Raw genomic sequence first — 17,457 nt, forward strand, 5'->3', positions numbered from 1 at the left:
TTAAAATATAGTTGCTCTGCTGGGACTTATGAACCACATTGCAGATGTACAATGGTGGAAATGTTGCATCAAAAATTCATTTGCAAGTGTACACAGTTCTTTTCACCAGATTGTGGGGACATTCTACACAAGTAGCAAATCATCACAGCAAAGAAGCCTTTTAAAGCTTGTTAAAAAAACATTGCTGCCTCCTAGTCAAATACTATCAAACAGCCTAATGGCCTAATTCGATAAATCACATCAAGCTGTGCATCAGTTCAAAAACATGAGGCTTTTCAATAGCGAGTTAAAACGTCAGCACTCTACTCATTCTTGTTCTTCACATGTACGAGACACCAATGAATCAGTAGTGGGTTCATAAGTGACCAACGTCCAACCCCCCCCCCCCCCCCCCCAACAACAATAAAAAAGCTGCCTCTGATCTCAACAAAAAAGGTCAGTTAGGTGGAAAGGATGAGAGACTAAGACCAACACTGCTCTACAAAGTAGCGCAGACTGCACCTCCCACACAGGATGTGACCAAACAGGAAGCTGGAATCTCAATGGATGTCTCTATGCCTGCACTGCCCGCCTTTGGGCTGGGAAATACCCTCACAGGCCACAGAAACACATAGACTTATTCTCTAAGGATGCATTTCCCACATTTTCAACATAAAAAAACCTAACCAAACAACCTCTTGACCCTAATAAAATCTGAAAGCGCCATAGGGCAGCTTGAGTCCTTCGTTGCCACTGGGTGTCTCCAAACTCACAGTTATATGGTGGAGTAATTATTTTTGTAGTAAGCCATACAATCTAAGCTGCAGGGAGTGCACTAGTTACCCCAGTTATAAAGTAATAATTTAAATTAAAAAAAAAAAAAAGGAAACTGCGGCTTCCCAGACAATGCGGAAGAGACAAAAAAAAAAACAATAGAATGCAAACGAAGAAGTATGAGTCAAAGCACAGAAGACAAACATCGATAAAATAAAGAATTTTTATTTACAATTAAATTAATCGAAATTGACAAACCAGAAAGTATACACCTGTTCTCCGATCCAACCAAACTTTATATAGATTTACAAGATCCCATAAATTCCAAAAGATCAGAGGATGGGGGGTGCGGGGGGGATTTCAGACAAAACAGAAAAAGGCAGAGTGTATCGAATATGCTCCAACCTGTCTCTGCAAAGCAAACATAAATGACAGGAATAGTATTTGGACACCCTGCCACCGGTGGAATTAAAGAAAAAACCCAAAGGGAATGAACCTGCAGAAGCACTAAAGCTCACCATTTCAAAGTAAGTAAAGAAATACATACTAGCAAAAAGAAAAATAACACATTGTGTCATAAAACAATTACAGACTTCCCCAGTAATAACTGAAAACAAGAATGCCTTCAATTTTCTTTCAATTTAATTCACATTGCAAGCTGACCTTCTGGCAGCAAACTATATACTGCTGTAAGTGTTCTACATACAAATATTTAAAAAAACCATACACCATTTACACTATGTGCTAATAGTTAAATATAAGGTGTGAGGTTTACCATACACACTACACACCAGAGTTTTACATAGAGAGCTGAACTGCCGCTTAGAGGAAACAAGTCATGTACATATACAAAGGACAGGGAGTATTGATAAAACCAGCAGTGCCCTCTGGGGAACGAGGCTGAACCAACAAAGTTAGATTGGGGGGCGGGGGGGGGGTGTCACATCTTGAGGATACCACAACAAACGTCTCATCGACGCTGCAGCTCACGTTCATGTCTCATCAAGTTCTGCTTTGCACAAAAGCGCTTACAAACAGTCATCAGGATAATGATCAGCATCATTCCCTGCATAATAAAGGTGCACATCTGTCAATCCAAAGCATTTGCAATATCAAAGAAGGTAATATCAAAACAGGTCGAATGCCTTAAGTATTAACTAAATATTTAAGATATATATTGGGTCCAGCAGGGAAGAGTAATATTTGCATTACCAAAGATGGGTATTGCTTTGCATCTCACTAGGAAGAAAGTCCCAACCAAAAAGAATTGTTTCAAGGCAACAACAATCACCATAAAATACCAGCATTATGAACAGTATGACAATAAAAGGGCTGTGAAGACGCTGTTTTAAATGCATTAACTGCTCACATAACAATAGGGCTTCCTTAGTAAAAGTAACATGAACCAAATGTGCAAACCAAAAACAAAAAGTGGTATTAAACATCACAAAACTGACCTCAGATCTACGTTAACAGACAGATGTGGAAAAAAAACACGCTCAGACTTTGGTCATCTCAGTCTTTTTTAAATAAATGGAATTTTAGAGGAAAAATAACCGAAAAATTCCAGGAACAAGATTAGCATATTTTTGTTCATGAGCAAAAATGAAAATTAATTTTTCCTTACTTGAGTAGGATGAAACGTTTTTTTTTTTTTATTTTTTTAATGTAAGCAAATAAGGCGCAATAAAGGTCACAGACAGACAGTGACAGTTAATGACGTGCTGAGTATATGTCGCCCACTGCTTTTTAGCAAGGTCACAAGTGGCTGAAACTTTAACTGTGCTTTAAGTGGAGCTTCATTCCATTTTTGACATCTCAAATTTTGTCGTCATGATTTCCTGAGGGACAGAAAACAGTCACACTTAAGTAAATGCCAGCGTAATACAACAAAAGCTTTAAAAAACAAAAATGCTTACCTCATCTGAATCAAGAAGAACGGGAAGGGCACTGCATGGAGAAGCGGAATTGGGAAGAAACACATCACGTTAAAAAGTCCTACAAAAACAACTGCAGTGTATCCGTTGGTCCAATAGGCGCCAGCTGTACAGAAACTGGCACCTGTGCACATACACATAATGACACTTACACATCTGTCAAAGTAGTAGGAATGTTCTCCTCTACCCACTTCAAGTCTTCATCCTAGAGAGAGGGGATAAGAGATTATGGAAGTTATTCTTAATCAATACTGCCACCTAGTGGGGGTTAATCTCATTATACATGTCAGCTCTTCTGAATATTCCCCTGATTGGTTGTTAGTGAGATCACAAACAGGTTGTCTTCATGGGCACGACCTACTGATCCAGTATGAGAAACACCAAAACCAAATGCCAAAGCAGAAGTGCCCTCCTGCCTTCAAGGTGAGCCATATCTGAGGCCTTCGACCACCTCGTTGCAGAGAACTTCCCAAAGAGACACACTCACAGTATGCGGTACAGGTTTTGCAGTCCCGTTGGACTCAGTCTTCGCTCCCCTCAGCTTGATGCCCTCGCCTGTGAAAGTTAACATTAACGTTCCCGTTAACTCATCCCATGACTCTCAGCACAATGCGGAAGATTTAAAGGTAACTTCCAAAAGACCTTACCCAAGTTAGAGGATACAAGAAACTCCTCAACGTCCTCATCATCTGAGTCATCAATCAGTGGAGTGAAGGCATACCTAGAAGGGTTAACAACAAACAGATGACAAATAAAAACTATTACAAAAAAGCACAATACTTCGAATCACCATAATTAGTAATGAAATGAGCTTCAGTTCTTTTAGACTGGCATCCCAATGCACAGCTACTATTTGCTTTAAAACAGAAATGCACACAGATCTACAGCCTGTCGTCAGCTCACCTCTGGTTGTTCGCGGACGGCCTCCAGAGAAACATGATAACGAGCAGAATAACCGAAAACAGAAATCTCCAGAAAGCATCATCCACCCAGATCTCCTGCCAGTCCTGCTGAGTGAACATACAAGAGACTAGCGAACAATGCCGGCTGCGCTTTACAAAACGATCATGATCCTTCCTAATAGTGCAAACAAAATTCAGCAACACACTTCAAATAGATAACCCAGAAATTACATGAGAATATTTAAACTCACAGTAATATTACCATAAGAATGACTTCTCCATTGAGAGAAGCTCACCAAGCGAATACTTAAAAGGAAAAATAACTTAAGAAATAATGTTAAAGTTGTACTCACAGATTGACATTTAGCAAACCAAATGTTTTTAGATGTCCACAACATGAAAATAATGGAGGCTAAAAAAGAAAAAGCAAGTCTCCATAAATATGCAAACACACTAATGATGTTTGCACTATGCAGATATATACTGCACACACACAGTAATGACGTGAGCACTATACATATACACTACCAGTCAAATGTTTGGACACACCAACCCAAAGAAAGGTATACCTGTACTGTCCTCTACGTTTTACAATAATTGCAAAGGGACCAAAACTATAACATAACAAATATGGAAATCGTCACTGACCAAAAAAATAAATAAATTTGTGGGGGGGGGGGACTCAGAAGGTTGCCAGTTCGAATCCCTGGGTCATCAGAGTGACGCCACCACTGGGCCCTTGAGCGAGGCCCTTAACCCCAGTTTCTCCAGGGACTGGCTGACCCTACAGTCTCCTCTATGCCAGTTCCATGTGGTGGCCTCCTGGGATGCTTTCCCAGCTGTCCTGACGGAGATCCCGCATATATGCTCAGCCCTCATTGGCTGCTTTTCCTTCACTTTCTGGTCAAACTCCTCCTAACCCATTTCTGCTGTGTTTAGGTTAGGTGGCCACATCACGTGCTGTGGTACTATCACTCTCCTTTGTAGGCGGCTTGGAGTGTCCATCCTATACCTACTGCGCGTGGGCACACACACACACGCACGCACGCAGGCAGGCACCATCACACACACTGCATAAATATGCATACACACTTTATACATATACATACTTTATACATATACATTTTAGTGCTATACAGATATACACTGCACACGCTTGCACATAGCATAAATATACACACGCACTAATGACGTTAGAGCGATATATATATATATATATATATACACACACACATACATATATATACACACACACATATACATACATACATACATACACACACACACACACACACACACACTCACACATTGCATATACACACAGTTTAAAAAGTATTATTGCAGTATTAATGAGGTTGATGCCCAGGAACGGCTGACTCACCAATGATGGCAAAGATGAGTGTGTTGGTGAAGTGTCTGTAGAGCGATAACTTCACTGGGTTTCTTCTGAGCTTAAGAGTCTTTATAGTCTGGGCCAGACTCACAAATATGTAGATGCCAGTTAAGGAAAGAGGGTGATCTAAGCAGTGCTGGGGCTCTGTACTGAAAAGCCATCAACACTGCACACAAACACTGGCACATGCCTACAGAATCAACAACAGTAATTGAGAAAAAATCAGACAAAGGGACAGACAACATGCATTCAGTCACTTGCATTTTATTGAATACATACCAAATACATCTCTCACTGAATGGCACTGCAGCAAGAGCCCGGCTGGGTCGTGAACCAGCAACCTTCCTGTCACAAGTCCATGACACTACTACACATTGACATTCATTTAAATTCTACATTAATTTAATTAGCAGACAATTTTATCCAAAATGACAAAGAATTAGGCAAATTAGCTCTTGAGGAAATTAGGTTAAGAGCCGTGCTTCAGGGCCAAACAGTGAAACCATTTTGCTGACCGTGGGATTTGAACCAGCAACCTTCCGATCACCAGCTCAGCGTCCTACCCCATTGAACCTATGACACTTAAGTCCATGATGCACTACAGAGCTGCATCCCTCAGACCTCAAAAGCTGGATAACAGGATAACTGAACTGAGAATAAAGGTGGAATCAGTGCAATAAAAACCTCAGAAGGTCAAAAGAAGAAGAGAGAAGGCAGGGAGACGGCAGCCAGACAAGCACACTATAAAGGATATCCACCAGCACAGAGATGAGTCAAGTAAAGCCAGTGGAATGTTAGCAAGCAGGGCCAGGTCTGAGTCCTTCGCCTAAAGGAGAGGAGGAGGAAGCAAGAAGGAGACAGAAGGAGAGCGCAAATCAGGAGCTGCATCTCCATGCAAAGCCACTGATTAGTACACGATTTGGGGATGCAACTCACTAAATATGACCCTTAAAACCCAAACTTCAGCATTAAAAAAATACCATTAAACCAAACTACAACAGCAAAGGATATGAACCAGGTGCAGCAGGAGTCAAACACAGCTAAGAAAATGACGATTATGGCTCTGCTACTCTCTGGACCCTTTTGAGACACACACTACTCAGGTTAGACGTGCAGTGCCGCACGCGCACACATTGACGTGCCATGGTTCTAAACAAGGCTAATTAAATGCTTGTTTTTAAGAAAATGAAATGAGTGTCTTTTAACATTCAAACTGAGTGATTAAATGATGAAAAGACTGAGGACTAGAAGGGCAGATCTCAATAGATCCTATGGTTTTATACATTAGCTTTTTGTATAGAATATCATACCCTGTCAATTAGGCATATTTTCGAAGACTGAATAGAAAGGTATGAATGGTATTTTACCCCAGTAATTCTCAGAACACCTTCAATAACAGCAAAGGCGAAGTAAAGCACTCCGAGCCCCACCACTCGGTGCATGACGGTCCCCAGGCGTGGCCTAAATACAGGACATAGATGAAATCAAGTGCACACTAAAACAAGTAGCTGAGAACCAGGAGGTTTGAGAACAGTCCATTTTCATCAGCGATCAATCAATTACCTAAACCGGAACTAGGGATAATAATACTGTAGCGCCTGCTAAATTAATAACTGTTGAATGTCTGCAGCTAAATATGAATAAATCATAATGAAGGCCAACATTACTAATCTCTAAGCGAGAAATAAACATTCGCACATCATTAATTCAGAGGTGGTCCTTTGCATTACAATGCCATTTGGGATGTGCTGTACTGATGAGCACAAAGCACGCGGACCAGGGAAAGGCTAACAGGAAGAGCAACGCAGCGGCTCGGCGCTCACTTGATGATTCCGTATCCCAGGCTGACGATGATGACTAGCAGCCGAGCCAGGGATCTCTTCAGGGCCGAGAGGAGCTCAGCGAATATCAGTAGACCTTGAGCTGCGACGTTAGAAGAAAAATAACGAGCGAACCCAAGCATCTGAGATTAAGTACATTTGTATCACGGACATTCTTTAAGAGGAGCAAGAATAATCAGGAAGGAAAAGCAACTAAAGACATGAAGTCTTTGGCAATATCCCAGTGAAGATAGGCACGAGTGAGCGCTGGGTATGGCTACTTACAGGCTGAGCCCACCAGGTTGGTGTTCTCATATTCGGCGCAGAAGACGGCCATCTCCACCATGCCCAGGAAGATGACACCGGCGATCCAGAACTGGATCCTCAGGAGATCTTTCCAGTAGCAGGCCGACCACAAGAACCAGAACAGTGCATAGAGAATGTACACCATGCACATCACCATATAGAACTGACAGAGAGAAGTGGGTGGGGGCAAGGGAGATGATCACCAAAAACAGGTACGACTACCAGATCCAAGCACACTCTTCACTCATTGTATCAGAGATAAACTGCCGGGCCAAAAAAAAATTATAATAAAAAAAAAAATCGCACACACTGATATTTCGTTGGACGGCCCGGAGCTTTGATTATGGTGCACAATGATGCTGCAATGTTTCTACGTGAAACATCAACATTTTTTTTCATCCAGACGTGCATTAAGATCTTGTATTGATGATCAGTGAGTTGAACCACTCCGTAAAGTCAATGAGGTTAAGGTCAAGACTCTATGGTGGCCAATTCATGTCTGAAAATGATTCCTCATGCTCCCTAAATCATTCTTTGACAATTCAAGGCCGAGGGATCTTGGCATTATCCCGGATTATGCCCATGAAATTAGGAAAGAAAAAATCCATTGATGGGATAATCTGACCATTCAGTAGTTTCAGGTGCACAACTGATTTCACTTCACTGCTGCATAGCATTGTTGAGCTGTAGTAATGATCCAATCACTGGCTCTTAAGTACTTGCCGATTTCAAATCAAATGTGACCTTTTTTTGCCAGGCAGCTTGTTTACATCATTTTTCAATCCCATTTCTTACACACTGGGATTCTCACACAGGCTTCTTAACAAAGAACTGGTTTTTAGTCACATCTATTTAGGGTATTAAATCATTAATACTCACAATCATAAGTGGCCAATCCGTAATGGAGATAAAACCATGGGAGCCTTTCATTACAATGTTCACTATGGAGGGAAAAAATAATTTGATTTATGCAAATTCTTAAGCCTAATGCTTATCACATTGAACATGCTGCAATGTTACCAAGACCACCTTTGTCAAAAAGAATACACATCTGCCAAGACTGTATAAAGAAATGTTTATATTTTCCTCAATTTACTAGTGAGGAGCCTACTTTAGATTTGTTGAATTTGGCTCAATGTAAAGTATAACATATTGTAAGGTACTGCCCAGGCAGAAACACCTGACAAGGCCATACAATACTGACAAGTCTATAGAAACACAACAGTGTTTCCTAACCCTGTCCTCAGGGACATAGACCGTCTGGCAGGGAGCTGAGAGGGAGCGAGAACACGGACTGTCTGGCAGGGAGCGAGAACACGGACTGTCTGGCAGGGAGCGAGAACACGGACTGTCTGGCAGGGAGCGAGAACGCGGACTGTCTGGCAGGGAGCGAGAACGCGGACTGTCTGGCAGGGAGCGAGAACGCGGACTGTCTGGCAGGGAGCGAGAACGCGGACTGTCTGGCAGGGAGCGAGAACGCGGACTGTCTGGCAGGGAGCGAGAACGCGGACTGTCTGGCAGGGAGCGAGAACGCGGACTGTCTGGCAGGGAGCGAGAACGCGGACTGTCTGGCAGGGAGCGAGAACGCGGACTGTCTGGCAGGGAGCGAGTACGCGGACTGTCTGGAAGTCCCCAAGGACTGGATTGGGAAATAGTGATCTGCAAGAATCTTCCTGTTTGCACAAATTAATTTGTGTAAATTCATTGTAGATCATTTCATGGTATTTTTGAGGAAATAAGTAATATGTGAAATCTCACCTGTTAAATTCCAGTTGGCCACCTTACTTTCGGAGTTGATGAACACTGCGAGGAGGTAGGGGCCGTCTCTCCACGTAGTGGTGATAACATTCTCCTAGGGAACCAAGAAACTAACGTGTCAATGGCAGACATTCAACCAGGGGGCACTTGATTTGAACAGACAGTGAGAAATCTTACCTCATAAGGATGTTTTGATCCATCTTTCATGTAACTGGTATTCTGCTAAAATTTGATAAAACAACAAAAGAGGGAAGTGTAAACCTCAAAGTAAATGCAAACTGAAAGAAACAAAAATGTGAAACCCAGACTTAAAAAAATCAATACTATAGTTGAATGTTTAATATATCATTGGGAGCTTACTGAGATGTTAACAAGGATGAACCAAATGCAAAAGTACATTATACATGGTTCCCCTAACCAGGGCAAGTTACCTGTTGTAAACAGAATACTATTTAAAGGTTACTCTAACAACACTGCAGGACTTATTTTGACTTCTGATCTTTTGTGCTATGCAAATTACCCTGGACATTAGGTTCTTGCTTTGTTTGAAAAAAGTTGTATACCTCTTGCTTCAATACTGTTTACTCTTGTAACTGTACATTCATTTGAAGCTCAAGCATGCTGCACTGATGCCTAGTTTACTTTAACAGCTATACATTTGTAATGTGCCATTTTTCTCCCTGTTCATAGCTCTTACAAGTAAGAGTAATGTAATGAAACTGAATTATAATAGCTGATCACTCTGTCAAAAGCAATTTTTTTAAAAATTGGTGGAAATACTTGCTTGTACTGCATTCTATGATAATAACCATAATTTTACAGAACATTTATAAAAAGAAAAGCAAAAATCTATTGCAAGCAATTCAACTAATATCATTAACAGGCCAGCCATAACATACAAATCAAATGGAAGAAAACATGGAATCAACCACAAGTTTCATACAAAGGATTCTAAATTTCACCATTAAACCTGCTGAAAATGACAGTAATATTTGATAACACTACATGTTATTCTTACCTGTCTCATATGATGTGGAAAAGCGCCCACAGTAAAAGGCAGCTGGTTTGTTTTCTAAAACAAAATTGTAAAAAATAAACACTTTGAGACAAACATATTCAAAAAAGAAGTGAAAAGCCCTTTTGGAAACTGACCATATAACCAACAAGAAGAGTCAACATGGAAGCCACCTGCGAGGTAATTTTATACACAGGACGATACACATGGAATAAGGAGATTACTGAAAAGCTGCTTCTTACAAATAGTACCTTAGTACAAGGTACATAAAAGCATGTTTCTCAATATGGAGAATCTCCCTGAATCAAAGGGTAGAAAACATAGATCAGCTAAGTAGCTAAACGTGAAATGTACTTACGTTAAAAGGGGGAAAGACTCGTAGCTCCTTATTGCATATAACCTGCAGTTGCTTTAGCTGAACGTATTCCCCTTCACCTACATTCAGGAGTCTCTCCCTGCTATGCTCCAATTTCTCAAACAATTCCTGCAAAATGGGAAATGCTGAAATCAGCCACTATCATAAATAAAAACTTTAAAAAAAAAAAATTAACTAAAAAATTGCTCCAGAACACTCAAGATGTTCCACTGGCCATGTCTAATTAGTGAGTTGGAATGTTTGCTTGTTCAGCTACAGCATTTACAAGAATAGTTAATAGTACACAAAAGGCAGCAGATGGGAAATAGAGCAGTGAAAACAAGCCATTCACAGCTTCTGAACTGTATCTCTGAATCACCACGGTCATTAGAACCTCATCATATGTAACTCATATGACAACAAAGACATTCACTTATATATTATTAAATCATTCAACTGATGCGGCACAAAACACTACAGTAAAGGCACTTACATCAATGTTCTTATACTGATTGTGACATGGATAGTATTCCAAGAACCAGCCAATGGTAAACTTCATTTCTCCTGGACATTCAAAGGACTTAACTGAAATACAGGAGCAATTCACACTGAGGAACAGACACACAGCAAAAACAAATACTGTTCACTTATGCGCAGAAAAAATATCTACTTCATTGGAATAACAAAGACAAAATGTTCACTGTCGACTCTGACGCCTGAGATTATTGTTGCCGAAATGCAAACGTCTACTAGTTATTACTTAGCAAAACAGTTCTAGCCATGCTCCAAATTACGAGATAACTGCAAGGATAACTCACTTTTCATTTTTATGTCAGTGCCGGTGTACATAGATTTTGTCAGCAGTATCGGTGTTGACCCCTGGAAAGAACAAAGCTCATGTTAGATGGAATTCCTAGACTTTACGCAAAACTCTCATATTGTGAATCAGGCACGAGAGTTTCACAGACATGATCACATAAAAGCTTTCCTTACCAAGACTGAAATTGGATACAAATTAACACGAGTTCGGAGGGGAAAAAAACAACGACGCTCAGTAATTAATATAGCTCCACGTATGTCATGTCTAATTTAAACAGTCCAATAAAGACTTTCTAGAAATTGTACGGGCAGCTGAACATTTACTAAAAGAAAAAAATGCCATAAATAGCATTATATAATGACACCTTAAACTAGGGCTGCCGCAATTAGTCGACGTAGCCGATGACGTCGCATTCAATATTTTAAATCGACGCATCTTTTTTTTTTATTATGATTTTAACGAAATTACCTTTATGGATTCTAAAACACTTCAGTGGATCATAACAATTGTTTTCCTTTAATATCTCTGCGCAATTATCAGAATAATTCAAATTATCACTAAAAAAAGGTGGTTTGTACACCGTGCAAAGTTTCGATGGCGTACCACGGCGACACCATGGCCATGCACGAGCCCCAGAAGAGGAAACGCACACCAGCTGTTATGGGTAGGCAAACCTACCATGTTGTCTATTCATGTTTATTAAATTACCATTGGTACAGAGAGCTTTTTAATATCTTTTGTCCCTGTAGCTGCTAAATATACTCATTATTAAAGCCACAAAGTTGTCTACCTGCTACCTTAGAATCTCCATTAAAAAAGTGTTTGTGAAAATGTTTAAGCTAAAATCTACGACGCTGAAGTTGGCTCCTTATTCGGATTTTCCGGTCTACCTTAAATGCTTCGCAGCACAATGCAATGACGCGATTGTGCCTGTAGGGGGGGAACATTTTAATACCTTAAACCTCTCTGGGCCAGGCAAGTATGAACTTCTCAAGTTCTCAGTACGCATCAGGTATCCTACTATACAGAAAAAGTCAAATTGTCCTGGCCCAGAGAGGTTTAAAATGGCCCCCCTACAGGCACAATCGCGTAATTGCATTGGGCTGCGAAGCATTTAAGGTGGACCGGAACATCCGAATAAGGAGCTGCGAATAAGTAGCCAACTTCAGCCTCGTCTAAAATCTAGGCTTATTCTACGCTGATGTTGTTGGGACCAGTGTTGTTATTGTAAACTAAAACTGAAATGAAAACGGACACTACATAAAAGAAAATAATTTGTGAACTGAAACAAATGAATACTGTATTTACAAAAAAACACCGGCGCACCACCAACGTCTTTTTACCTTGTTTATCCAGAATATCTTCTCTTTTAAAAGATGTCACAATAACTGACTTTCTTCGCCGCCACTATAGTACTAATTGCTTCCATGATTTACCAAAACAGTAGCATGTGGCGCTCTGCTAACCGAATTTAATAAACATAAGGAAACGCCGAATTTATACAGATTACTAACTTTTGGGCATCACAATACGCATCTCATTAATATTGCAGACATAGTATAACCCTCTTATCGAATTGTGGGTGAAAGTAATGACCGTATAGTCCCGAAAAGCCGAAGTCCATTACCTAAAGCCCTGCAATGACACAGTTTGTTGTTGTCAAAATCAAATTTACTTAAACGGTAAATTTGATTTTCTGGAGGAAAATTAGTTGCTTACATTAATCGACCAATCAGTAAAATATTCTATAGATCAATCCATAGAAAAATAGTCGTTAGTGACAGTCCTACCTAAAACTGATCATGGCGACTTAACAGCTCTTTAAAGGGACATTAAATAATTAAGTATATTCTAAATAAATAAAACATACAGTACAGTGCCACAGTAACTTTATGAATTTTTAAGCTTGCCATCTTATCTGTGATTCTAACACTACTTTCGGGATCTCGAAATGTTCAGTTAATAGTTATCTTATATCAATATCAATTACCTTTATTGACAGACTCAGGTCCATAGATACACACACAAAAAAGGACAGATAAAAACGGGAAGATCAACTGACATACAGACATCTCAGCCAATGCACCCTCAGTTTGGATGCATAACGGGAACAACTAACGCTAGGATTTGATAGCGATAAAATGATACTGTTAATAGATTTATCCAAACGCTGCATAAACGTGAACATCAAATTTCTCAATAGTGCCTTAAAGGTCCTGACTCCTGCAGTTATATATTTGTCTGGTAGTTTGTACCTTTAATATGCATCATTACGTTTTAAAACTCAAATGGGAAAGGCGAGTGCCGACAAGGGCGAGTCTACATGTGTAAATCTAGCCCAATAAACTGAAGAACACAGTAATATTTTTTATAGACTGTCTGATACTTCCAAAGTTTCATGATTAAGTCAACTATTCAGTCACTGACAATAAGCTGGCCACCCATCCACGGAAACAGACACCGCATTATCAAAAACGATAGCCGATCGGTTTCTTATTTGAATTAAATTATATAAAACTAGGTAGTCCTAGTACTCTAATTACTTTTGTCACGGTGAATCGTAGCCGCAAGCTAATTAGCCGGCTAGTGTTTCGACAGTTTCATTATTCGGGAGCTCTGGGACAGGGAAAGTCATAATAATTTTTATACAGGCTTCTTAGCCTCGATATGTAATATTTCAGTCACGGATCATTATACTCAGTATCTGTTTATGCTAACCACCGAGGGGGAATTTAAGTCATAAATAGCTAGCTGCGGTTTGGATGCCTGCGCCCATTTCCTCATTCGGAACACATGTTTACATTCCATTTCCCCGAAAGTCCTATAAAGCTGCACCTACGTTGACGACGATGTAGTCCCACTCTCCTTTTTCCGGTGCTGCTCCATCATTTAAGCTGATCAGCATGGCGCCAATCAACAACAGCAGCCAAACTTTGGATTTCCTCGAGCGCCAGCTCCACGTCCTCCACCGAACGCCGGGCGCCATGTTTCCGCTGCTAGTCGCAGCCCTACGTGTCAGTGCACCTGCCCGTGGGAAACGTGGAGCGCCTCACCTGGGTTCCGGGTCGGGCGCTATACACCTGGCACCGCATCATTCAGCAAACGTGAAGCGCCTCACCTGAGCTCCGGTCCAGGTGCTGTAAACCCGCCACGGAATCAACCAAGAAACATCCGTGACAATTGCAGATAGTTTTGTTAAAATTACGATGTTAACATCAAAAATACATTTTCTGAATATGTTTAGTCTCGTTGTACTGTAGTGTTGTTTTTGCTGATTTGGAACAAATTAATTTGTTTTGTATTGAGGATTTGGGGGGAACTCATTTCAATATGCACGTTGTTGACTCGGACTGAAGGAAAGGGGAAGACCGGAAACGGAAGTGCGCATGCGAGCGCTAGGGAAATCGGGAAATGTTTGAGCTTCATGCTTTCACTTTTTATGTTTTATGTGCTATCTGAAAAGACGCACACTGTACATTTTCCTAGTGAACAAAATTGGACTGGAGATATAGAAAGGCCATTGAAAACCCTACTACAGGGAGCCTGTCGACGGTGAATGGAGCTACACGATACCGGAGTAGGGCTCTCGTTTATCAAATTTCGCGTAAATTTCAACATGGAAAAAATGCCTATGCACAAAAACTTATTTATCAAACCTGGCCTACGCACATATGTAGGAAATTCCCTCTTGATAAATCAGAACGATCTTGGATACGATCCACGTGCCTGAGACTCTGCCCAGTCAATGCAAATGGACTACATCATAGGGTAACCTGAAGTAGTGCCCAGCCAAATGGGTAATGCCATCCAGTATGGCAGGCATACTGGAGCTGAAAGGTGGCCAGGATATCCATGTTCTGGTGGCTTGTTCCCTCTGGTAGATGCCTATCGCCAGGTACCCAACTGTGGTCAGAACCTGTATTTGAACAGATAATGCCTGGTTTTGAGTGGTTGCTTTCTCGATTCTTGGTCCCACTGAAGCCCATAATTGCAATAGTATGACTCTTGGATGTCTAAATCGGCTCATGAGCCAGTCATCGTCATAGGCAGCAATAATCCTGGTGATTCCTGAACACTTGTACCATCTTAAACCAATTGTTTGCGTGATCCCCTAGTAGCAACAAAAACACCCTTCTCATGTGTCGTATTCTTGTAATTACGGGCTGTTTATATACAATTCACACTTTCTACAATTACTCTATTCAAAACACTTCCAATCATTGACAAGACGTACTCGATGTCTTTCAAATGGAAAATTAAATTGTCCAAGGTAATTACAAAGTTTATGGCTTACACAAATTTATGTGTTTTGTATAGGATAGCACTGTTGAGTGTTGTGACAAGTAAGTAAAATTGTTTTCAAAATTAATCTCTACAGCTGCGCTGTTTTTTGGGCACATGGACGGTCGTGGAGAGCGCTTGTGTATAGCAATGATATTCCCTCACACCAGCAGAGGGCAGTCATGTTACAACAAACACAAATATAAGCAGCGTAGTGAAATTGGTTAACGTCTATGAAGAGTTTAAAAGTTGTTACTGGGCTTGAACCGCAGTCTTATGGCAGTTCGGCATACTGCAGTATTTTGAAATTTTGGTGACAAAATTGGCCACCCCACCTACACGTTGCAAATTTCATTACCAAAATTTCAAAATGCTGGAATAGCGCTGCTTTTGAACATACCGCCAAAATACCATATATAGAGGTATATTGTCTGGACGTTAATATGACATATGAACAATAACAAAAGTTGAATGTTGTGTACCAATGGACAGAAACAATAAAGTGCAATGTATATGCAATGATGCAAGAGACACTGCCAATAACCAAAAACCGGCCAGGCAGAGGACAGGAGCAACTATCTAATGCCAGAGATGACCTTCAACTTATTCAATAGTGCCTCATTAATCAGAGGGTGACCTCAAGTGACCTTCAAAAAGAATGGAAAACGTTAAGTAGTATAAAATGCACTGCTAGGCCAATTCATAACACTCTTAGAGGCAGGACTGAAGACCCATAAAACATGGAGGAAGCCCTTTATCAATGAGAAGCTGAGGAGAGCCAGGCTGGAGTTTGCAAAAAAAAAAAAAATTTGCATTTTATGCAGGCGCATACCCATAAATTGAGAAATTTTGCTGTTGTCTCTTCATTTTTCCCCAAATAAATATATACAGCCGCAGAAAAAATTGAGACCACTCTATATATTTTAACAAATCTGCATTCTTCATCCTGGTTTAATTGTGGTTTTGCTTGTAGAAGGTTATGCTGAGCAGCAGGTTGCTTCCAGGTTCAAAATTTCTCAGACTCAGATTCAGTAATCAAGAATAAGGTGAAGCAGGACACACTGGTAACAACCAGAAACCAGCCAGGTAAAGGGCAGAAGTGACTTTCTAATGCCAGAGATTGTTTGCTTATCCGACAATTTCTCATGTATTGTAGGATGACATCAAGTGATCATCAAAAGGAATGGGAAACATTAAGTGCAGGTGTAACGTGCACTGCTAGAATGTTTCATATCAGGCTCCTAGAAGCAGGACTGAAGTCCCATAAAGCAAGGAAGAAGTCCTTCATCAGTAAGAAGCAGGGAAGAACCAGGCTGCAGTTTACAAAAAAATTACATATCACTCACAGACACACACTCATTAATTGAGAAATGAGTACAACAAAAAAATTGTGCTGTGGCCTCAATTTTTTCCACGGCTGTATGTGGGTACCTCCGCACCTCCTTGCGCAGCTGCTTATCAGATGCATCCATAAGTACAACTTAATCCGTTTATCTACCTGCAACCGACTAGAAACGCCTAGTCAGTTTCCTTGCACGTGCGCAGTTAACGACCGAGAAGTCCACTAGATCCAAAATCTGGGCTATGTGGGGATTGTCCACACAGACACCCCTGATGACTAAGTTTACGTCACTCACCTTGTGCGCAGACTGTAACGTTACACCAAGAAGTATGAATTGGCCTTATCTGATACAGGGAAGTCACATCTGTTACTGTATGGCATTTCAGATGATTATATTTTGTGTAGGGGGTTATACTGTATATATTTTAACAGTGGTTTCTTCGGATTTGGGTTAAAATAATGTGTACGATTAACATTTCTGAATTGTGTGGTATTAAATGTTACAGTGCTGCCACATGTTTCTAGATCGCTGAGAAACAGTGGTCAAAAGTATTCAGTGGCTTAAAATAGAGTGCACTTTGTTACCTAGGGGTGTAAATCACAGCTTTCTCGCGATACGATACAGTATCGATTCCTTAAGCCAACGGTTCGATTTTTTTTGATACCTCAGAAATTCCCACGATATGATGCGATGCGATACGATACGATTCAGTTCGATACTGGGGATAGTAGTCGAAATGATGAAATTTCACACAATCCTTTACATTTCAATGGA

General features: G+C 40.6%; 1 protein-coding gene across 6 annotated transcripts; it reads right to left on the reverse strand.

The window, feature by feature from the left end:
* Positions 1-962: 962 nt before the first annotated feature.
* Positions 963-14,107, reverse strand: tmem87b (transmembrane protein 87B). Of its 6 annotated transcripts, none has more exons than XM_072709667.1 (20): positions 13,899-14,107; positions 11,058-11,118; positions 10,733-10,824; positions 10,243-10,368; positions 9,888-9,941; positions 9,047-9,091; positions 8,870-8,963; positions 7,991-8,052; positions 7,091-7,274; positions 6,809-6,908; positions 6,353-6,446; positions 5,736-5,811; positions 4,974-5,078; positions 3,946-4,004; positions 3,594-3,700; positions 3,338-3,411; positions 3,178-3,245; positions 2,843-2,895; positions 2,673-2,703; positions 963-2,594 (listed from the first exon to the last, which is right to left on the reverse strand). In XM_072709667.1, the coding sequence occupies exons 1-20, from the start codon at positions 14,043-14,045 to the stop codon at positions 2,553-2,555; spliced, it is 1,674 nt and encodes a 557-aa protein (XP_072565768.1). In that variant the 5' UTR covers positions 14,046-14,107; the 3' UTR covers positions 963-2,552. The 6 variants fall into 6 exon arrangements, with proteins under 6 accessions (XP_072565768.1, XP_072565769.1, XP_072565770.1 ...); XM_072709668.1 differs by having other exon boundaries at positions 3,594-3,697; positions 13,899-14,106; XM_072709669.1 differs by lacking the exon at positions 5,736-5,811 and adding an exon at positions 5,993-6,065 and having other exon boundaries at positions 13,899-14,106.
* Positions 14,108-17,457: the final 3,350 nt, after the last annotated feature.

This window comes from Paramormyrops kingsleyae, chromosome 3 (genome assembly GCF_048594095.1).
Source record: "Paramormyrops kingsleyae isolate MSU_618 chromosome 3, PKINGS_0.4, whole genome shotgun sequence".
Classification (NCBI taxonomy): Eukaryota; Metazoa; Chordata; class Actinopteri; order Osteoglossiformes; family Mormyridae; genus Paramormyrops; species Paramormyrops kingsleyae.